We start from the raw sequence: 25,499 nt of genomic DNA, 5'->3' as shown, positions 1-25,499 counted from the left end.
TCTGGATGATCAGGATATGGCTGATCCTCCTCCACTATGTCACCTTCCTGTTGTTGTCAGACAGTTTGAGTTTTCTGTGCACTGTGTTTGTGTCCAGTGTGAGTTCACAGGAATCTGACGGAGAGAAGGAGACACAACACAGCTGCAGTTATTAACCAATCAGCACTCTGATGATGACATCAGAGGGTTGGATGAGTGATGTCACAGTTTGATGAATGAAATTAAAAACAGACTTACACTTCCTCAGACCTGGTGTCAACCATCTGACTCCAGCAGGCTCCACCCTGAAAGGAGGAGGGGGGGCATTACATCACTCTCATGGGGGGGGCATTCACTCTCATCACTCTCACATGGGGGCATTACATCACTCTCACATGGGGCATTACATCACTCACATGGGGCATTACATCACTCTCACATGGGGGGGGGCATTACATCACTCTCACATGGGGGGGGGGGCATTACATCACTCTCACATGGGGGCATTACATCACTCTCACATGGGGGGGGGGCATTACATCACTCTCACATGGGGGGGCATTACATCACTCTCACATGGGGGGCATTACATCACTCTCACATGGGGGGCATTACATCACTCTCACATGGGGGGCTTACATCATCACTCTCACATGGGGGGGCATTACATCACTCTCACATGGGGGGCTTTACATCACTCTCACATGGGGGGCTTTACATCACTCTCATGGGGGGCTTTACATCACTCTCACATGGGGGGGGGCTTTACATCACTCTCACATGGGGGGGGCTTTACATCACTCTCACATGGGGGGGCTTTACATCACTCACATGGGGGGCTTTTTACATCACTCTCACATGGGGGGGGCTTTACATCACTCTCACATGGGGGGGCTTTACATCACTCTCACATCACATCACTCTCACATGGGGGGGCATTACATCACTCTCACATGGGGGGGCATTACATCACTCTGGGGGGGGGGCATTACATCACTCTCACATGGGGGGGCATTACATCACTCTCACATGGGGGGGGGGGCATTACATCACTCTCACATGGGGGGGCTTTACATCACTCTCACATGGGGGGGCATCACTCTCACATGGGGGGGCATTACATCACTCTCACATGGGGGGGGGGGCTTTACATCACTCTCACATGGGGGGGCATTACATCACTCTCACATGGGGGGGGGGGCTTTACATCACTCTCACATGGGGGGGCATTACATCACTCTCATGGGGGGGCTTTACATCACTCTCACATGGGGGGGCTTTACATCACTCTCACATGGGGGGGGCTTTACATCACTCTCACATGGGGGGGGCTTTACATCACTCTCACATGGGGGGGGCATTACATCACTCTCACATGGGGGGGCTTTACATCACTCTCACATGGGGGGGCATTACATCACTCTCATGGGGGGCATTACATCACTCTCACATTACATCACTCTCACATGGGGGGGCATTACATCACTCTCACAGGGGGGGGCATTACATCACTCTCACATGGGGGGGGGCATTACATCACTCTCACATGGGGGGGGCATTACATCACTCTCACATGGGGAGGGGAATTAAATCTCTCTCACACACACAGCTTCATCTGATCTAATGTAGGGCTGGAATTTACTCATTTATATTCATATTTGGGCTGTCAATCAATTACAATATGTAATTCAGTTTAATCTCCTTTAAAGAGTCCAATCATAAGAGAGAGAGAGAGAGAGAGAGAGAGAGAGAGAGAGAGAGAGAGAGAGAGAGAGAGAGAGAGAGAGAGAGAGAGAGAGAGAGAGAGAGAGAGAGAGAGAGAGAGAGAGAGAGAGAGAGAGAGAGAGAGAGAGAGAGAGAGAGAGAGAGAGAGAGAGAGAGAGAGAGAGAGAGAGAGAGAGAGAGAGAGAGAGAGAGAGAGAGAGAGAGAGAGAGAGAGAGAGAGAGAGAGAGAGAGAGAGAGAGAGAGAGAGAGAGAGAGAGAGAGAGAGAGAGAGAGAGAGAGAGAGAGAGAGAGAGAGAGAGAGAGAGAGAGAGAGAGAGAGAGAGAGAGAGAGAGAGAGAGAGAGAGAGAGAGAGAGAGAGAGAGAGAGAGAGAGAGAGAGAGAGAGAGAGAGAGAGAGAGAGAGAGAGAGAGAGAGAGAGAGAGAGAGAGAGAGAGAGAGAGAGAGAGAGAGAGAGAGAGAGAGAGAGAGAGAGAGAGAGAGAGAGAGAGAGAGAGAGAGAGAGAGAGAGAGAGAGAGAGAGAGAGAGAGAGAGAGAGAGAGAGAGAGAGAGAGAGAGAGAGAGAGAGAGAGAGAGAGAGAGAGAGAGAGAGAGAGAGAGAGAGAGAGAGAGAGAGAGAGAGAGAGAGAGAGAGAGAGAGAGAGAGAGAGAGAGAGAGAGAGAGAGAGAGAGAGAGAGAGAGAGAGAGAGAGAGAGAGAGAGAGAGAGAGAGAGAGAGAGAGAGAGAGAGAGAGAGAGAGAGAGAGAGAGAGAGAGAGAGAGAGAGAGAGAGAGAGAGAGAGAGAGAGAGAGAGAGAGAGAGAGAGAGAGAGAGAGAGAGAGAGAGAGAGAGAGAGAGAGAGAGAGAGAGAGAGAGAGAGAGAGAGAGAGAGAGAGAGAGAGAGAGAGAGAGAGAGAGAGAGAGAGAGAGAGAGAGAGAGAGAGAGAGAGAGAGAGAGAGAGAGAGAGAGAGAGAGAGAGAGAGAGAGAGAGAGAGAGAGAGAGAGAGAGAGAGAGAGAGAGAGAGAGAGAGAGAGAGAGAGAGAGAGAGAGAGAGAGAGAGAGAGAGAGAGAGAGAGAGAGAGAGAGAGAGAGAGAGAGAGAGAGAGAGAGAGAGAGAGAGAGAGAGAGAGAGAGAGAGAGAGAGAGAGACAGAGAGAGAGAGAGAGAGAGAGAGAGAGAGAGAGAGAGAGAGAGAGAGAGAGAGAGAGAGAGAGAGAGAGAGAGAGAGAGAGAGAGAGAGAGAGAGAGAGAGAGAGAGAGAGAGAGAGAGAGAGAGAGAGAGAGAGAGAGAGAGAGAGAGAGAGAGAGAGAGAGAGAGAGAGAGAGAGAGAGAGAGAGAGAGAGAGAGAGAGAGAGAGAGAGAGAGAGAGAGAGAGAGAGAGAGAGAGAGAGAGAGAGAGAGAGAGAGAGAGAGAGAGAGAGAGATCTCTTCAGAGAGAAGAGAGAGAGAGAGAGAGAGAGAGAGAGAGAGAGAGAGAGAGAGAGAGAGAGAGAGAGAGAGAGAGAGAGAGAGAGAGAGAGAGAGACAGACCAGAGAGAGAGACCAACTGAGAGAGATTATCAATGAACACCCATCTCTTCCCCAAAAAGAGACAGAGAAAAAATGGGAGACCAGAATCAGAGATTTCAGACAACAATGTTAACAATAGCTTCACCAGAATCAGCTACAGAAAGAGAAAAAATTTTGAAAAAACTTTATTAACAATGTTAACAATATCTCTTCACCATAAACAGCTACAGAAATTAAAAAGAAAAACCAAATCACCTTGACAACCAGCACACAACGCACCATGACTGCACCATATCAATGAAACCCAAGATAAAAGTCTCAATACAAAACGTTTCATCAGAAATATTATCTTTCATTATAATCACTGCAGAGAAGCGAGACAGGGCTCCACTTCTTTATATCTGTGAGCTCCCCTTTTTTTGGAAGAAGAGTGATCACCGCCGCTCTTGGCAACTCCGCTGACAACCCGCCCTCCGACCAGCTGTCCTTCAGTACCTCCAGCAGATCTACACCCATCTCCAACCAAAAAGCCTTATAGAAGTCAATGGGGAGACCATCCATTCCTGGGGCCCTCCCAGACTCCATGCTCTGCAGGGCCTTAGAAAGCTCTTCCAGGGTCAGCACCCCTTCAACACCCTTATTGGCCTCCCTGACACCTTTGGGAGGCTGTCAAGGAAAACCTTGTCCACACAACACTCTGACGTGAGCTCGCTCCTCTACAGATTTTGATCAAAATGAACTGCTCTTCCCGAATACCAGCAGGATCTGACACTAATACTCCATCTTCGGAGCACAATCCATGAATAAGCCCTTTCTGACCATTCTTGTTCTCCAAACTGAAGAAGTATTGGGACGGTGCCTCCATCTGATCAATGCTTTGAAAGCGTGAAGGAACCAGAGCCCCCTGTATTTTATGCCCCAGTAGATCAGCTAACTGAGCTTTCTTCTTTGAACAGGCTTCTAAATAATGAGTCTCGCCGGTAGATTGGGCCAGATGTTGAAATTCAAAGATCTCTCCTCCAAAAGCTCTCTGAGGAGCGAGTCAACTCCTTAGTAACGTTATGAGTCTACTGTTGTAGTAAACTGTGATTTGTATCTTACCAACATCCCACCACTGTTGCAAATGAAAAAAAAAGACTTCTTTGCTCTGTGAACTTCCCAGAAGTACTTAATGATTCCTTCAAAACATTATCACTCAACAAATTAGTATTAAAATGCCAGTAGGCGCTTTTTGGTTTTATTGAGCTTAAAAAAATACTTACAGTGCACCATACTGTGATCTGAAAAACTTACAGGTGTTATATAAGATTTATTGAACATACTAAGATGGTGATTAAAACTATAAAGTCTGTCCAGCCTAGCTAATGACATTACATTATCACGTGTGTGAAGCCAAGTGTACTGTCTATCATTACCATTTAAAGATCTCCAAATATCACATAAATCATACTTTTTACTAATATGAATTAAGTGTTTTACGTGAAGCCAGATGAGGCTCCATGTGATTCTGATCTAGATTATTCTCAGTACAGTTGAAATCACCCCCAGGAACAAGAAGTCTTCACAGCGTTGAACATAATAAAAAAAAAAAAACCATTCTTTCAACTGGTGCAGTTGGAACATATACACAAATAAAAAAAACAAACACATAACCTTTCAACAACAGCTTTTTACTTTTAGAAGCCTACCTTTTAATATTTCATCCACATCATAAGAAATAGGACTACAATTCTTTGTGACTAAAATGGCAAACCCCCCACTTATTGAAGTGTTATGGCTTAACACAGGGATGCCATCAAACTCCCTCGCCCCAGTCAGCATTTCTCAAGTCACTATGAGTTTCTTGTAATAAAACAACATTGATTTTCTTTTGCTTAATTACTTCATATATAGTAGCTCTTTTTCTAGAATCCCTTGCCCCATTAACATTCAAAGTAGCTACATGAACTTCACTCATAATAAAAAGGAAAAGAAAAGCCCCCCAAATAGGTAAAAACCCATCAGCCATTCTACTTTCAAATGTAACCGACATCTCTGTTTAGATCAGTACTGAGACTCCTCACAATCTTCTTAAGTCGATAGACTTCTTTATTAGAAAAGCAACTCTCTGCCATTAGGCTTCTGGCCTTTTCAGCTAACTGCTTAACATCAGGAAAATATTCCTGCACACGCACACCTCTTTTATTTTTGGTTGATCTAAGGAATAAGTTAATATCATGAAGTTCATACTCCCGACCACTAAGATCCCCCTGAGAAAGAGTCATGCTGGAGTCAGAAGACCCACCATCACTTTCTGTTCCCTGATCCACATCTTCTTGCACTTCACTCCTTTTACTTATTTTGGCATCAACCATTTTATCAATTATCTTCCTTTTATTAGAAGGTACTTTAAAATAAATGTCTTTCTCCACACCATCCATTCCACCCGCCTCCTTCAGAGTCACTGGACTATTCTCTCTTTCTATTGGTTCATCACGTTTATCTTCAGAAACCGGCGCCACGCTCGGTACCTCCTCAACACTAGCCTCTGAAAGTGTAGCGGTGTGTATCGTCTCCGAGTGCTCACAGTGCAGCGAAGTCGACGCAACCACACTCTCACCGGGAACACCCGCCGCCGCCGCCGCCACAGCCGAGCTCGGCCCCGGCAACACCTCCTCAACCATGTCAGCCCCCCCATCCCCACCACCATCTCCTTTAGTGGTCCCATTCACTGCGTTTGCTTCCCTGTCTGAAACTTTGTCAGGACAGTTACCAATTAAATGTCCAGTTCTACCGCAACCAAAACACTTTGATTTCACGGTAGAGACAAAAATAACATGTTCAAAGTTATCAATTCGAAAATTGAGCTCCATATCTAGCTCATCATCATCAGGAATAATCATATAAGCGAATCGCCTGAACGAAACAATGTGTTTCAACAACGGTGATCCGCGGTGATCTTTGGGATCTTTGTGATCGGAGATACCAATTCTCCATAGCGAGATAAAGCTTTCATCATTTACGAACGGTGGAACATTTGATAAAGTGACTCTCTTAGCTGGCAATGACAGAGGAAGAACAGAGACTAAATCACCACCAATGACTATTCCGTGTTCGACTACTTCATCGACTTTATCAACGCTATTAAGAAACACCACGACGGCACCATTCATCCTGGAGGCAGATAACACGCTCTCATGCCCCACAACCTCACCAACAGCAAGACAACATTCCTCCACACTCGCCGCCGCGGCTACTTTAACCACATTACGCCGCGGGAGGGAACTCAAACCCTGCCCGCGTGGGACCGACATGCTTCCCCGATAAAGTGGATAGCACGCGGCCCAACAAAGAACCAAAAAGAAGAAAAGACCAGCAAACCAACAAGGGGAAAAGATGGAGACAAGAAACATCAGCTTCACTCACAAACTCTCCAGTCACGCTCACACTCCTTCAACTCACAAACTCTCCAGTCAGAGGAGAGAGAGACAGACAGAGAGAGAGAAGAGAGACAGAGAGAGAGAGAGAGACAGACAGAGAGAGAGAGAGAGAGAGAGAGAGAGAGAGAGAGAGAGAGAGAGAGAGAGAGAGAGAGAGAGAGAGAGAGAGAGAGAGAGAGAGAGAGAGAGAGAGAGAGAGAGAGAGAGAGAGAGAGAGAGAGAGAGAGAGAGAGAGAGAGAGAGAGAGAGAGAGAGAGAGAGAGAGAGAGAGAGAGAGAGAGAGAGAGAGAGAGAGAGAGAGAGAGAGAGAGAGAGAGAGAGAGAGAGAGAGAGAGAGAGAGAGAGAGAGAGAGAGAGAGAGAGAGAGAGAGAGAGAGAGAGAGAGAGAGAGAGAGAGAGAGAGAGAGAGAGAGAGAGAGAGAGAGAGACACCATGTGGTCTTTCTAACTGAGGGTTAGGGTCTACATGTATGTTCCACATCCCTCGCTCCAAACTCCTAAATGAAGAAAAGAAGATAAGAAGGCCACAAAATGGCTGAATGACCACGAAGGAGTGGCCAAAGTGGTCAAACTCTAAGAACTACAACCTTGTAGTTCACACCTTTTCAGAGATCTTTAGGTAGATGTGTTACCTCTGCTAACACATCTACCTCTGGTAACACAACAGTTAACCCTGCTAACACCATAGCTAACTATGCTAACAAAACAGCTACCTCTGCTAACACAACATCTATCTATGCTACCACCACAGCTAACTATGATAACACAACAGCTAACTCTGCTAACACCACAGCTAACCTTGCTAACACCACCGCTACCTCTGCTAACACAACATCTACGTATGCTAACACCACAGCTAACTATGTTAACACAACAGCTACCTCTGCTAACACAACAGCTACTTCTGCTAACACATCTACCTCTGCTAACACAACATCTACTTATGCTAACACAACAGTCACCCCTGCTAACACCATAGCTAACTAAGCTAACACAACAGCTATATCTGCTAACACCACAGCTACCTCTGATAACACAATAGTTACCCCTGCTAACACCATAGCTAACTATGCTAACACAACAGCTTCCTCTGCTAACACAACAGCTTCCTCTGCTAACACCACAGGAAACTATGCTAACACAAGAGCTACCTCTGCTAACACATCTACCTCTGCTAACACAACAGTTACCTCTGCTAACACATCTACCTATGCTAACACCATAGCTAACTATGATAAAAAAAAACATCTACCTCTGCTAACACAACAGTTACCTCTGCTAACACATCTACCTATGCTAACACCATAGCTAACTATGATAAAAAAAACAGCTACCTCTGGTAACATATCAGGTACCTCTGCTAACAAAACAGCTACCTCTGCTAACACAACATCTATCTATGCTACCACCACAGCTAACTAGGATAACACAACAGCTAACTCTGCTAACACCACAGCTAACCTTGCTAACACCACCGCTACCTCTGCTAACACAACATCTACGTATGCTAACACCACAGCTAACTATGTTAACACAACAGCTACCTCTGGTAACACATCTATTTAACCACACCCTCGACCTTGTGCTGGTATATGGTATTGAAATTGAGGATTTAATAATATTTCCGCAGAATCTGGTATTATCAGATAATTTTTTAATTACTTTTGAATTCTTGTTACCTGACCATACTAAACCAGATAGCAGCTTCTACACTAGATGCCTATCTGACAGTGCTATAGCTAAATTTAAGGAAAATATTCCTACAGCATTCCAGTCTATGTCGTGCCTTAACATAACAGAGGACCTCTATGTTAACCTCAGTCCCTCTCAAATTGATACATTTGTAGACGGTGCTACGACTTGCCTACGGACGACCTTAGACTCTGTCGCTCCTCTCAAAAAGAAGACGATAAAAAAGGAAATTAGCTCCTTGGTATAACTCCCAAACTCGCAAATTAAAACAAATCTCACGAAACATCGAAAGTAAGTGGCGCTCCACCAAAGTGGAGGAATCCCGTTTGGAATGGCAGGACAGTCTGAAAACCTATAGGAAGGCCCTAAGAAAGGCCAGATCAGACTATTACTCATCACTAATAGAAGAAAACAAGAACAACCCAAGGTTTCTTTTCAGCACTGTAGCCAGGCTGACAGATAGCCACAGCTCTACTGAGCCATCTATTCCTCTAGCTCTGAGTAGTGATGACTTCATGAGCTTCTTTAATGATAAAATTACAACAATTAGAGATAAAATTCATCACCTTTTGCCCTTAACCTCTAACAGTTCATCTTTAAATGCAGGACCGCTAGAAAGAACGACGACTCCCGACATATACTTAGACTGCTTTTATCCTATAGACCTTCAACAATTAATGTTAAAGATATCCTCAGCTAAGCCATCTACCTGTCTCTTAGACCCCATCCCAACGAGGCTACTTAAAGAAGCATTACCCGTGGTAAACACTTCATTACTAGATATGATCAATATGTCTTTATTAACAGGTTATGTACCGCAGTCATTTAAAGTAGCTGTGATAAAACCTCTTCTGAAAAAACCACCCTAGATCCTGAGGTCTTAGCAAACTATAGACCTATATCTAACCTTCCCTTTCTATCCAAGATCCTTGAGAAGGTGGTTGCTAATCAGTTATGTGATTTTCTACATAGCAATAGTTTATTTGATGATTTTCAATCAGGATTTAGAAAGCATCATAGCACAGAGACGGCACTGGTGAAAATTACTAACGACCTTCTAACTGCTGCAGACAAAGGACTTGTCTCCATTCTTGTTCTACTAGATCTTAGTGCTGCATTTGACACTATTGACCATACTATCCTGTTACAGAGACTGGAACACTCAGTTGGCATTAAAGGAATCGCACTAAGCTGGTTTAAGTCCTATTTCTCTGAAGCGATCCCAGTTTGTTAATGTTAATGATAAACCCTCCAAGCACGCTAAAGTTAGCCATGGCGTTCCTCAAGGCTCAGTGCTTGGACCAATTCTATTTTCCTTATATATGCTTCCTCTAGGTAATATTATTAGGAAACACTCGATTAACTATCACTGTTACGCAGACGATACCCAATTATATCTGTCAATTAAGCCAGATGAAAGTGGTCAGTTAGCAAGACTTCAAACGTGTATTGAGGATATAAAATCCTGGATGACCCACAATTTCCTGATGTTAAACTCAGACAAAACTGAAGTTATTGTGATAGGACCAACGCACCACCCGAACTTCGTTTTCGAAAGATATAGTTACTCTGGATGGTATTACCCTGGCCTCCAGCACTGCTGTCAGAAATCTAGGAGTTATTTTTGATCAGGATATATCCTTCAACGCCCACTTAAAACAAACCTCAAGAACAGCCTTTTTCCATCTTCGTAACATTGCCAAAATTAGGAATATCCTGTCTCAAAACGATGCTGAAAAACTAGTCCATGCATTCGTTACTTCTAGACTAGATTACTGCAATTCCTTAATATCAGGTTGCCCAAATAAGTCCATTAAGACTCTCCAACTGATCCAGAATGCTGCAGCACGTGTTCTGACGAGAACTAAGAGAAGAGATCATATTTCTCCTGTATTAGCTTCTCTGCATTGGCTTCCTGTGAAATATAGGATTGAATTTAAAATCCTCCTCCTGACTTACAAAGCTCTAAATGGTCAAGCACCATCATACTTAGAAGAGCTCATAGTACCTTATTGTCCCACTAGAGCACTGCGCTCCCAGAATGCGGGGCTACTTATGGTTCCTAGAGTCTCTGGAAGTAGACTGGGGGCCAGGGCCTTCAGCTATCAGGCTCCAGTATTGTGGAACCAGCTCCCAGTCGGGGTTCGAGGAGCAGACACCGTCACCACATTTAAGAGTAAACTGAAAACCCTCCTCTTTGATAAAGCTTATAGTTAAGGAGTGAGGAGTTGCAGCGTCCACCTAACCCGGCCCACTGCTTCTCCTCGTAGTCATCAGTTTTATATACTGTATAATTAATAATCTAGCGAGAGTAGAGGGAGGCAGGCCAGTACAGCCCGATCCGGTTGGGGGGAGTTCTAGCCCGACCAGGCACCTCTCTTTAACCTGCCTCTCTTAAGTTATGCTATTACAACTCTAGACTGCCGGGGAGGCTGTTCCTCCCTAAGACACACTGAGCTGCTCTCTCATCTCTACTTGTTACTTTTGTATGCATCCTGTCCCAGAAATGCTTGTTACTAATCTAGCTCTGGGGAGTTTACTCCCCCCGGAGTCCTTATGTTTTTCTTCGCAGAGCTATGCTCTGCGATTCTCTGCATTTCCCGGCTGCATCCTGCTGCGTCCTGCTGCATCCGCAGCCTCCCCCGTGCTCTGCAGCGCCACGTTACATCCCGCCACGCCCTGCTGTGATGTTCATACGCACAGAGTAGTCAGGATCGGTATAGGAGACTGCACTACTCAGTATGACACGATGTGCCCTGCTATGACATGAACTTCCACGATAACCTTCGAAGTCACTGTGACTTCTAATGTGACTGTTATCACCACTGTTCATCACGCCCCCAACCGGCCCGTCAGACACCGCCTACCAAGAGTCTGGGTCTGCCGAGGTTTCTTCCTAAAAGGGAGTTTTTTCTTGCCACTGTTGTAACAGCCACTGCTAATGCTTGCTCTTGAGGGAATTACTGTAATTGTTGGGGTTTTGGAATTTATAGAGTGTGGTCTAGACCTACTCTATCTGTAAAGTGTCTCGAGATAACTTTTGTTATGATTTGATACTATAAATAAAATTGAATTGAATTGAAATTTATGCTACCACCACAGCTAACTATGATAACACAACAGCTACCTCTGCTAACACATCAGCTACCTCTGCTAACACCACAGTTACCTATGCTAACACAACAGCTAACTCTGTTAACACCACAGCAAACTATGCTAACACAACAGCTACATCTGCTAACACCACAGCTACCTCTGATAACACAACAGTTACCCCTGCTAACACCATAGCTAACTATGCTAACACAACAGCTACCTATGCTAACACATCTACCTCTGCTAACACAACAGTTACCTCTGCTAACACATCTACCTCTGCTAACACAACATCTACTTCTGCTAACGCAACAGTTACCCTTGCTAACACCATAGCTAACTATGCTAAAAAAACAGCTACCTCTGGTAACATAACAGGTACCTATGCGAACACCACAGCTAACTATGATAACACAACAGCTAACTCTGCTAACACCACAGCTAACCTTGCTAACACCACAGCTACATCTGATAACACAACATATACCTATGCTTTAACCATATCTAACTATGCTAACACAACAGTTACCTATGCTAACACAACAGCTAACTCTGTTAACACCACAGCAAACTGTGCTAACACAACAGCTACATCTGCTAACACCACAGCTACCTCTGATAACACAACAGTTACCCCTGCTAACACCATAGCTAACTATGCTAACACAACAGCTTCCTCTGCTAACACCACAGCAAACTATGCTAACACAACAGCTACCTCTGCTAACACATCTACCTCTGCTAACACAACAGTTACCTCTGCTAACACATCTACCTCTGCTAACACAACATCTACTTCTGCTAACACAACAGTTACCCTTGCTAACACCATAGCTAACTATGCTAAAAAAACAGCTACCTCTGGTAACATAACAGGTACCTATGCGAACACCACAGCTAACTATGATAACACAACAGCTAACTCTGCTAACACCACAGCTAACCTTGCTAACACCACCACTACCTCTGCTAACACAACATCTACGTATGCAAACACCACAGCTAACTATGTTAACACAACAGCTACCTCTGGTAACACATCTATTTATGCTACCACCACAGCTAACTATGATAACACAACTGCTACCTCTGCTAACACAACAGCTACCTCTGATAACACAACATACAACTATGCTAACACAACAGCTACATCTGCTAACACCACAGCTACCTCTGATAACACAAAAGTTACCCCTGCTAACACCACAGCAAACTATGCTAACACAACAGTTACCCCTGCTAACACCATAGCTAACTATGTTAAAAAGACAGCTACCTCTGCTAACATAACAGGTACCTATGCGAACACCAAAGCTAACTATGCCAACACAACAGCGTCCGCTGCTAACACAACATCTATCTATGCTACCACGACAACTAACTATGATAACACAACAGCTAACTCTGCTAACACCACAGCTAACCTTGCTAATACCACCGCTACCTCTGCTAACACCACAGCTAACTATGTTAACACAACAGCTACCTCTGCTAACACAACAGCTACCTCTGATAACACATCTACCTCTGCTAACACAACAGTTACCCTTGCTAACACCATAGCTAACTAAGCTAACACAACAGCTACCTCTGATAACACAACAGTTACCCCTGTTAACACCATAGCTAACTATGCTAACACAACAGCTTCCTTTGCTAACACCACAGGAAACTATGCTAACACAAGAGATAACTCTGCTAACACATCTACCTCTGCTAACACAACAGTTACCCTTGCTAACACCATAGCTAACTATGCTAAAAAAACAGCTACCTTGGTTAACATAACAGGTACCTCTGCTAACACCACAGCTAACTATGCCAACACAACAGCGTCCTCTGCTAACACCACATCTATCTATGCTACCACCACAGCTAACTATGATAACACAACAGCTACCTCTGCTAACACAACAGCTACCTCTGCTAACACCACAGCTACCTCTGATAACACAACAGTTATCCCTGTTAACACCATAGCTAACTATGCTAACACAACAGCTTCCTCTGCTAACACCACAGCAAACTATGCTAATACAACAGCTACATCTGCTAACACCACAGCTGATAACCTACCCCTGCTAACACAAGAGTTAACCACAGCTAACACCATAGCTAACTATGCTAACACAACAGCTTCCTCTGCTAACACCACAGCAAACTATGCTAACACAACTGCTAACACCACTCTGCTGCTAACACAACATCTACCTCTGTTAACACAACAGTTAGCTACCTCTGCTAACACATCTACCTCTGCTAACACAACATGTAACTTCTGCTAACACAACAGTTACCCTTGCTAACACCATAGCTAATTATGCTAAAAAACAGCTACCTCTGGTAACATAACAGGTACCTCTGCTAACACCACAGCTAACTATGATAACACAACAGCTAACTCTGCTAACACCACAGCTAACCTTGCTAACACCAACAGTCTTAACACAACCCTGCTAACACCACAGCTAACTATGTTAACACAACAGCTACCTCTGGTAACACAACAGCTAACACCACAGCTAACTATGCCAACACAAACTTCCTCTGCTAACACAACATCTATCTATGCTACCACCACAGCTAACTATGATAACACAACAGCTACCTCTGCTAACACAACAGCTATCTCTGCTAACACCACAGCTAATCTAACTGATAACACAACAGCTACCTCTGCTAACACCACATCTAACTCTGCTAACACAACAGCTAACTATGCTAACACAATAGCTACATCTGAACCTATGCTAACACACAACAGCTACCCTCTGCTAACACAACAGCTAACTCTGCTAACACATCTACCTCTGCTAACACAACTACCTCTGCTAACACAACAGTTACCCCTGCTAACACCATAGCTAACCATGCTAACACAACAGCTACCTCTGCTAACACAACAGCTACCTCTGCTAACACCACAGCTAACTATAACTAACACAACAGCTTCCAGCTGCTAACACCACAGCTAACTCTGCTAACACAACAACTACCCCCAGCTAACACAACAGCTAACTCTGCTAACACAACAGCTACCTCTGCTAACACAACAGCTAACACAACAGCTAACTATGCTAACACCACAGCTACCTCTGCTAACACAACAGTTAACCCTGCTAACACCATAGCTAACTATGCTAACACAACAGCTTCCTCTGCTAACACCACAGCAAACTATGCTAACACAACAGCTACATCTGCTAACACCACAGCTACCTCTGATAACACAACAGTTACCCCTGCTAACACCATAGCTAACTATGCTAACACAACAGCTTCCCTCTGCTAACACCACAGCAAACTATACTAACACAACAGCTACCTCTGCTAACACATCTACCTCTGCTAACACAACAGTTACCCCTCTGCTAACACTAACATACAGTTACCTCTGCTAACACCACAGCTAACTATGCTAACAAAACAGCTACCTCTGCTAACACAACAGTTACCCTGCTAACACCACAGCTAACTATGCCAAAAAAACAGCTACCTCTGGTAACACAACATCTACCCTATGCTAACACCACAGCTAACTATGATAACACAACAGCTACCTCTGCTAACACAACAGCTAACCTCTGCTATACCTCTGCTAACACAACATCTAACACCCCTGCTAACACCACAGCTAACTATGTTAACACAACAGCTACCTAACATATCATGCTACCTCTGCTAACACCACAGCTAACTCTGATAACACAACAGCTACCTCTGCTAACACAACATCTATCTATGCTAACACCACAGCTAACTATGCTAACACAACAGCTACCTCTGCTAACACAACAGCTACCTCTGCTAAACACCTACAGCTACACCTCTGATAACACAACTACCTCTGCTAACACAACATCTACCTATGCTAACACAACATCTAACTATGCTAACAACACAACAGCTAACTATGCTAACACAATAGCTACATCTGATAACACAACATATACCTATGCTAACACCATATCTAACTATGCTAACACAACAGCTAACTATGCTAACACATCTACCTCTGCTAACACCACATCTACCTCTGCTAACACAACAGTTAGCCCTGCTAACACCATAGCTAACCACGCTAACACAACAGCTACCTCTGCTAAACAACATCTACCTGCTAACACCACACTAACATCTACCTCTGCTAACACAACATCTACCTCTGCTAACACAACAGTTACCCCTGCTAACACCATAGCTAACCACGCTAACACAACAGCTACCTCTGCTAACACCACAGCTACCTCTGCTAACACAACAGCTAACTATGCTACACAACAGCTAATCTGCTAACACAACACAGCTAACCTCTGCTAACACCACAAGCTACCTCTGCTAACACAACACCACATGCTAACACCACAGCTACCTCTGCTAACACAACAGTTACCCCTGCTAACACAAAAGCTACCTCTCCTAACACAACAGCTACCTCTGCTAACACAACAGTTACCCCTGCTAACACCATAGCTAACTATGCTAACACAACAGCTAACTCTGCTAACACCACAGCTAACCTTGCTAACACCACAGCTACCTCTGCTAACACAACAGCTACCTCTGCTAACACCATAGCTAACTAAGCTAACACAACAGCTACATCTGCTAACACCACAGCTACCTCTGATAACACAACAGTTACCCCTGTTAACACCATAGCTAACTATGCTAACACAACAGCTTCCTTTGCTAACACCACAGGAAACTATACTAACACAAGAGATACCTCTGCTAACACATCTACCTCTGCTAACACAACAGTTACCCCTGCTAACACCATAGCTAACTATGCTAAATAAAACAGCTACCTCGGCTAACATAACAGGTACCTCTGCTAACACCACAGCTAACTATGCCAACACAACAGCGTCCTCTGCTAACACAACATCTATCTATGCTACCACCACAGCTAACTATGATAACACAACAGCTACCCCTGCTAACACAACAGCTACCTCTGCTAACACCACAGCTACCTCTGATAACACAACAGTTACCCCTGCTAACACCATAGCTAACTATGCTAACACAACAGCTTCCTCTGCTAACACCACAGCAAACTATGCTAACACAACAGCTACATCTGCTAACACCACAGCTACCTCTGATAACACAAGAGTTACCCCTGCTAACACCATAGCTAACTATGCTAACACAACAGCTTCCTCTGCTAACACCACAGCAAACTATGCTAACACAACAGCTACCTCTGCTAACACATCTACCTCTGCTAACACAACAGTTACCTCTGCTAACACATCTACCTCTGCTAACACAACATCTACTTCTGCTAACACAACAGTTACCTTTGCTAACACCATAGCTAATTATGCTAAAAAAAGAGCTACCTCTGGTAACATAACAGGTACCTATGCGAACACCACAGCTAACTATGCCAAAACAACATCGTCCTCTGCTAACACAACATCTATCCATGCTACCACCACAGCTAACTATGATAACACAACAGCTAAGTCTGCTAACACCACAGCTAACCTTGCTAACACCACCGCTATCTCTGCTAACACAACATCTACGTATGCTAACACCACAGCTAACTATGTTAACACAACAGCTACCTCTGGTAACATATCAGGTACCTCTGCTAACACCACAGCTAACTATGCCAACACAACAGCTTCCTCTGCTAACACAACATCTATCTATGCTACCACCACAGCTAACTATGATAACACAACAGCTACCTCTGCTAACACAACAGCTATCTCTGCTAACACCACAGCTACATCTGATAACACAACATATACCTATGCTAACACCATATCTAACTATGCTAACACAACAGCTAACTATGCTAACACAACAGCTAACTATGCTAACACAATAGCTAACTATGCTAACACAACAGCTACCTCTGCTAACACATCTACCTCTGCTGACACAACATCTACCTCTACTAACACAACAGTTACCCCTGCTAACACCATAGCTAACCACGCTAACACAACAGCTACCTCTGCTAACACCACAGCTACATCTGCTAACACGACATTTATCTATGCTACCACCACAGCTAACTCTGCAAACACCACAGATGCCTCTGCTAACACAACAGTTACCCCTGCTAACACCATAGCTAACTATGCTAACACAACAGCTAACTCTGCTAACACAATAGCTAACTATGCTAACACAACAGCTACCTCTGCTAACACATCTACCTCTGCTAACACAACATCTACCTCTGCTAACACCACAGCTAACTATGCTAACACCATAGCTAACTATGCTAACACAACAGCTAACTCTGCTAACACCACAGCTAACCTTGCTAACACCACAGCTACCTCTGCTAACACAACAGTTACCCCTGCTAACACCATATCTAACTATGCTAACAGAACATCTACCTATGCTAACACCACAGCTAGCTATGCTAACACAACAGCTACCTCTGCTAACACAACAGCTAAGTCTGCTAACACATCAGCTACCCCTGCTAACAGCACAGCTAACTATGCTAACACAACAGCTAACTATGCTAACACAACAGCTACCTCTGCTAACACAACAGCTACCTCTGCAAACACCACAGCTACCTCTGCTAACACAACAGTTACCCCTGCTAACACAATAGCTAACTATGCTAACACAACAGCTAACTCTGCTAACACCACAGCTAACCTTGCTAACACCACAGCTACCTCTGCTAACACAACAGTTACCCCTGCTAACACCATATCTAACTATGCTAACAGAACATCTACCTATGCTAACACCACAGCTAACTATGCTAACACAACAGCTACCTCTGCTAACACAACAGCTATGTCTGCTAACACAACAGCTATGTCTGCTAACACAACAGCTACCCCTGCTAACAGCACAGCTAACTATGCTAACACAACAGCTAACTATGCTAACACAACAGCTACCTCTGCTAACACAACATCTAAGTCTTGTAACACAACAGGTTAGTCTGGTAACACAACACCTAAGTCTGGTAACACCACCGCTAAACTAGCTACTACTACTTCTACTACTACTACCACTGCTACTACTACTACTACCACTAACTACAATCTTCTACTACTACTACTACCACTAACTATCTAACTACAATCTTCTACTACTACTACTACCACTGCTACTACTACTACTACCACTAACTATCTAACTACAATCTTCTACTACTAGTATTACTATCACTGCTATTACTACTACTACCACTAACTACCTAACTACAATCTTCTACTGCTACTACAATCTTCTACTGCTATTAATAATCCCTCTGCTGCTTGTATCTACAAATTAAAATCCTTCTAAATCAAACTAAACAGGAATTAAATAAAAGAGAAGTCAGAAGAAATCTGAGTTGTCCCTTGTGTCCTTCAGTCCTTGAAGAGGCCTTTTCAGGTTTGGGTAAAGAGATGGGTGGTATTCCAGAAAGCAGCTTTAGTGAAAACTCTGAGTTTGTTAACCCTGAGATGAGGGAAACTCTGAGTTTTCTGTTTCAGAAAGAGAGGTACCTTCACCTCAGAGTCAGTTACTATGGTAACTTAACCTCAGAGTCAGTTGCTATGGTAACTTAGCCTGTGACACAGCGCTCTCTCATTTCCTCATTCATTCACAGTCTGGATCAGGCGCATTTTAGACCAGTTTGTTATCGGCATGAATAAAATGTAATTATGTTGGTTCATTAAAAACCTTTTATTTCTCCAAACACGGCATTTCCTTTTGTCAACGATCCCGTTGATGCAGAAGCCGCTTTACATCGCAGGGTGTTCTATGTCGGGAGATGATACTGAAGCCCCGACATTTACATTTTTAGATAACTTCCTATTTGAGCGGTATCGTTTTTCTTCCCAGTCTGTTATGCAGCCTAGGCTACATAACCCGTCCTCATATCACTAACATCACCCATCTATGCTCTTACATCCCAGCACATTATTTGTGTCACATTACGTTTTTTTGCAAACAGCATTTGTCTTTCCAACATTGGTGCTGCGGAGCATAAAGCCGCTGTAGCAAAGCACCGTCAGAAGAGTGTGACTCGCTCTGAAACGTGTTTTAAATGTTTTTAAAAGGAGCTCCACAGTATTGCAGGTGAATGATGTAAACCATTTGAAATAAAAGATTATGGGTAATAATTCTGTTAATGATGGTGCTGCAGCCTCAGAATGGGATTAGTAGGACTAGGACTTCTTCGTCTGCAGTGTTGCACCTAAATGAAATAGATTATAGGTTCAATACCATTTCACCAGCATAGGCTACACTTATGATTAAATATGATATACACTATATTGGAATATACGCATTTACTTCAGCAATTTTCTCCTATGCAAATTCTCTCTCTTTTGCAGCAGCCGCTGTGTTGTTTTTTTTAACTCGATGTATGTGTCCATGAGTATTTTCCTCTGACCTGTTTGTTTGTGGTTGTTACCATGGTGAATCGTAGTATCATGGCTCCATTCATGCTGCCTTTTTATTGTGGTGGTGAACCTACTCTGAGTTGATTGAACCAACTCATATCAGCTGTTCTGAAACCGAAAACTCAGAGTTTCCCATCTCAGGGTAAATCAACTCAGACATCAGGGTTAGACTCAGAGTTTGTTAAACCTTCTACCTGAAATACCACCCTGAAGTGTGAACCATACATAACTTGACAAGTGCTATCCTACAGCAATTAAATCACATTTGAATAACCTCACCATGACACTAGGACATTACTGTATGGAATAACATGATTTAACACAAGGCTCACCACCTAGAGACACCTAAAACACTACTACAGAGACATGAACACACGCTGACTGAAGCATCACTTTCACGCAGTATGACAGGATGCTGCATCACATATAGTCAAAATGAAAGGAATTACCAAAGACACCAAAACAAACCCACAACAACCGGTCATATTTACTCATACGGTGACCACAAAGCAATCAAAAACACAAATAACACAATCAGTGATCAACAGGCCTCCCCACAAATTCCAGCCAAGCAGCGGAGGCTTAACACACACGTCACAACATTGAGCGGCCACTGACACTGCTCAAATCTTTAACACCTAAAGCAAGCAGTAATAGTTAGTAAAATCATTTCCCTAAAATGCTGAAAAATCCTTTAAACTTACCAAAAGCTGCTCATCATGTGAAGAAAAACTACTGTCACCTTAATGTCATTAACTTTACATATAAAAATGTAAACAAACTTGCAGCGTATACAATATATGAAATGAAATTGATAGATATACAGTATATTTATTTATTTTAGAAATTAATATATAGGCCTTTAGTTATGAATATATAACAATCTCTTGGCCAGCAGAGAAGGTCTTCCTGGCCCTGACGGCCCACCTCTGATCTATATATCGAATCATAACAATGAATATTCTGATTACTAGTGGATGGCTTGTGGGTGAAATAACGTATAAATAATGAAGGAAATATAACTGAACATAGTAGAGAGCAGAACAGACTATGTGTGCATTTACACATTGTTATCATTAGATGAGTGTCTCGTAGAACAAAAAGTATGCACAGTGCAAACAGGATTACGGCTGCCAACGCCACTGCCACACTATCATTTAAAGACCCAACAATCCCCCCCAAGAGAAAGCATTTGGTGCAACAGTGGACCTTTCTCTGTAGAGAAACATCAACATTACATCACTCTCACACACACATATATTCTGTTTGCACCGCAGCAACTAGCAAAGAGTGTTTTGAACTTAGCGTCGGTACTCTTCCAGCACAAGAGGAACTTTGTACAATAATTAGTCTAGACGTCAGTGTACGTCTCTGATCGATCACATGAGCCTTGTAGCACCCGCAACTGACATTTTAAACAGCTAGCTAACTAGTCTGCTAAAGGAGTAGATTAATGCTTCATCCATACACTCTTCTCACCATGTAGAAAGCACATTACTTTGTGCTAAGCTAGGCTAAACCTGTCCTGGACCTTTCTGTCAAGTTGAAACTGATTTGACCACAGGAAAGAGGAAAAAAGGAAGTTTTTTAAATCCATGGACAGTTCCTTTAACATACAGAGATGTGTCCAAACTACATCAATTATTAAGAACAGGGAGTTATCATTTTACTTCCTGGAGATGTTCTCCTTTTAAATCTTCCTACACAAATATCTCCATTTTATTATATCAGTGTTTGTACCTGAGAGTGTCCAGTCTCCAGAGAGGATCCTTCAGTCCCTCTGACAGTAGCTTCACTCCTGAGTCTCCTGGATGGTTGTAGCTCAGGTCCAGCTCTCTCAGATGGGAGGGGTTGGAGCTCAGAGCTGAGACCAGAGAAGAACAGCCTTCCTCTGAGATCAGACAGCCTGACAGACTGCAAATACACAGAAAAACACACAGGAACCCTCTGTCAACAGGTGGAGCCATGTTTGTTTTATGTTTGTTTGTTGTCCAGGTACATTTTGGTCTGGATATAGAATACACATTTAAAATCATCTGTTCTATTTAATTATTTAACAACAAAAGTTAACAATGAAAACTCCTCTTGGAAAGTAACTCTGAGTCTAGAAATTTATGAATATAGAATCAATACCTACTGCTGAAGATTATCGTATCAGCTGACACAAAGCTACATGTCAGCTCTTTTATCAACTAAAGTTAATCATAGTTTAAATGGATATCAGTTGAATGGGTTAATGACTCCTGACCTGAGAGTCTCCAGTGTGCAGTGGTGACTCTTCAGTCCAACAGAGATCAGCTTCCCTCCTGAATCCTGGAGGTTGTTGTTACTCAGGTCCAGCTCTCTCAGACTAGAGGACTGGGAGCTGAGAACTGAGGACAGAGCTCCACAGCTTCTCTCTGACAGATTACAGATACTCAGTCTGGAGAGACAACACAAAATAACACAGATAACATTTGTGTTTAAAAGTTGATTCTGGACTTTTGGTATATTTAATATATTAAACCCCTTTTCGGTTTAAATCCTTTCGGTTTTATTCTAAACAAGTTGTAGATAACTAATCAAGACTGAATCATGAATCAAAGTCACATGACATTAAAATATAAATGATTTCTGGATCCCAGCCACAGTTCATATTTCATTCTTTATGACGTGATTCTAAATCAGAATGAAATACTTTGGAAGCATTCACATTTTTTTAATGTTTCCAAAGTATTTTTCAATACTGTATTTTCAAAGATTATTGTTCTTGATCTGACCTGAGAGTCTCCAGTCTGCAGTGTGGACTCTTCAGTCCAACAGATATCAGCTTCCCTCCTGCATCCTGGAGGTTGTTGTTACTCAGGTCCAGCTCTCTCAGACTAGAGGACTGGGAGCTGAGTACTGAGGACAGAGCTTCACAGCTTCTCTCTGACAGATTACAGCCACTCAGTCTGGAGAGACAACAGTAAGGAAACAAGTCATTACATTTAACTCCTGATGAAAGATATCAGAGTATTTAATGAATAAATCACACTTACAGAGCTTCATTGGAGGAGCGGTAATCAAGAAGACAGATAACCATTGTGTTTAAAAGTTAAGTCTGGACCTTTGGTGATAGAGAATATAAAATCCATTTTCTAAACAATTTGGAAACATGATAACGTATTGTGACTGAATGGGGAGTAAAAAGACACCCAGTATATATAGTCACCTAAGATTTTAAAAATAATTAGTTTCTCAATCTTAGACATAGTTCATACTTTGTGCATTACGAAATGTTATAAATATGCTTTGGAAACATTCAAAGCTTTCCGAATAGTTACATTTTAAATTCTAACATGAGACGGGCGGTTTAAATTGATTAAAGCTTAAAGTTTAGAGAAAAATAATGTAAGAAGACAAATAACGATTGTGTTTATATGTTGAGTCTGGACTTTTGGTAATACAGTATATGAAATCCCTTCTCAGCATGTTTAAATATCTGTTGCTACACTCTAAACAAGTTGGAAACATGATAATTAATCGTGACTGAATATAGCAATATTACACGAGAGGGTTTGATTTAACGTCATTATTGGCACAACAGTGATGCATCTAGGACAGAAGCACTGGCACAGAGGTTTGTAAGTATGACTGAAGTGATAATCAAACCCTCTCGTGTAATAAAGCGATTATACAACAACGGTTACCAACTAAATAAAAGTTATAATCAAACTGTATTCATATTGTGGGGCAATGCACTCTCAAAATAAAGAAAAAGCAACAGAGAGGATTGGTAGTCCCTCCCTGTTGAATGTTAGTCAGCCAGTCATATTAAGCTAAGGATAGCTTTGTAACGGTAGGGATCATGGAATTTTCCAAAAAGTAATAACTACCGCACATATAAACAACAAAGTGCTTTGCTACCTTAATCTGTTTATAACTAAAATATTTACTGAAAAAAATATTTTTTCATGGATAGATTTAACTACTATACGTCCACGAACTTCATTATTGACGTGTCAGTGGCACAGCTGATGTGATCCAACAGCTGATGTGATGTGATCCAACAGCTGATGTAAAAGAAATGAAGAAAAAAAGATCATTGCTCTTTTACTATTTTTATTCTTTTTTTATATGTACTGTAATGAATATTTATTGCATTTATTTTATGCACCCAGTGGAGTAGCGCTCCTAATTTGGCTGTATTGTAAAGTACAATGACAATAAAGGCTTTTAATTCAATTTGATCCAAACAGCTGATGGGATCCAAACTATTCTAGTTAACAGTGAACAATTAACTCCAGATTGTTGTAAAAATGTATTTTCATCCAATGATTCACTTCTCATCCTCTTCCAACCATTCAACAAAAAACTAAGTCCTCCATATAAATCAAAATTAACAACAAAACAATCAATTGTATCAATGTTGTAGGCTAACTTTACTGTGTTTTTGATTCAGCCCTGGAAGTTACAATGTTGTCATGGAAATGGCGGAGTAATATTTTATGTGATGCACAAGGTGTGCTCAAATGGCTCTGGGTGTGCTGTCATGCTGATTTAAGTATGTTCTAAATGTCTAGTTGACCAATCAGATTGTCTGGTCGGATCTACTTGCTGTATAATCAGGAATAAACAAACGTCCAGTAATCAAAGTCACATGATATTAAAACATAAATTATTGCTGGATCTCAGCCACAGTTCATATTTCATTCTTTATGAAGTCATTCTAAATCAGAATAAAATACTGTGTTTTCAAAGATTATTGTTCTTGATCTGACCTGAGAGTCTCCAGGGTGCAGTGTGGACTCTTCAGTCCATCAGAGATCAGCTTCCCTCCTGAATCCTGCAGGTTGTTGTTACTCAGGTCCAGCTCTCTCAGACTAGAGGACTGGGAGCTGAGAACTGAGGACAGAGCTTCACAGCTTCTCTCTGACAGGTTGCATGCACTCAGTCTGGAGAGACAACAAGAAGGAAACAAGTTATTAGAATTAACTCCCGATGAAAGATATCAAAGTATTTAATGATGAATAAATCACACTTCCAGAGCTTTTTTTGTAGGGGTGGTAATGAAGAAGACATAACGATTGTGTTTAAATATAAAGTCTGGACTTTTGGTGATGGAGAATATAAAATCCATTTTCTATACAAGTTGGAAACATGATAAATTATTGTGACTGAATGAGGAGTAAAAAGACTTTATAAGTATTTATACTCACTTAAGATTTAAAAAATAATTAGTTTCTCAATCTCAGCCATAGTTCATACTTTGTGCATCATGACATGTTATAAATAAGAACATTTCCGTTACATTTTAAATCCTAACATGAGACGGGCAGTTTAAATTGAATAAAGCTTAAAGTTTAGAGAAAAATCATGTAAGAAGACAAATAATGATTGTGTTTATATGTTGAGTCTGGACTTTTGGTGATACAGTATATGAAATCCCTTCTCAGCATGTCTGCTGCTCTACTCTAAACAAGTTGGAAACATGATCCTTAATCATGACGGAATTAAGCAATATTACACAAGAGAGTTTGATTTAACGTCATTATTGGCACAACAGTGATGCATCTAGGACTGAGGCACTGGCACAGAGGTTTGTAAGTATGACTGAATTGATAATCACACCCTCTTGTGTAATAAAGCGATTATACAACAACGGTTACCAACTAAATAAAAGTTATAATCAAACTGTATTTATATTGTGGGGCCATGTGCTCTCAACATAAAGAAAAGC

At 42.3% G+C, this 25,499-nt stretch overlaps 2 protein-coding genes across 2 annotated transcripts in view; both read right to left on the bottom strand.

Moving 5' to 3' along the window:
• LOC114552326 (NACHT, LRR and PYD domains-containing protein 5-like) overlaps positions 1–25,499 on the bottom strand; it is a 484,575-nt gene that overhangs the window by 198,643 nt on the left and 260,433 nt on the right. The window lies entirely within an intron of this gene.
• On the bottom strand, positions 5,018–6,617 carry LOC114552333 (uncharacterized). The gene is made up of 2 exons (XM_028573022.1): positions 5,509–6,617; positions 5,018–5,194 (listed from the first exon to the last, which is right to left on the bottom strand). The coding sequence occupies exons 1-2, from the start codon at positions 6,586–6,588 to the stop codon at positions 5,150–5,152; spliced, it is 1,125 nt and encodes a 374-aa protein (XP_028428823.1). The 5' UTR covers positions 6,589–6,617; the 3' UTR covers positions 5,018–5,149.

The sequence above is a fragment of the Perca flavescens genome, chromosome 3 (assembly GCF_004354835.1).
Source record: "Perca flavescens isolate YP-PL-M2 chromosome 3, PFLA_1.0, whole genome shotgun sequence".
NCBI classification, from domain to species: Eukaryota; Metazoa; Chordata; class Actinopteri; order Perciformes; family Percidae; genus Perca; species Perca flavescens.
This window is presented reverse-complemented; position numbering and strand designations above follow the sequence as displayed.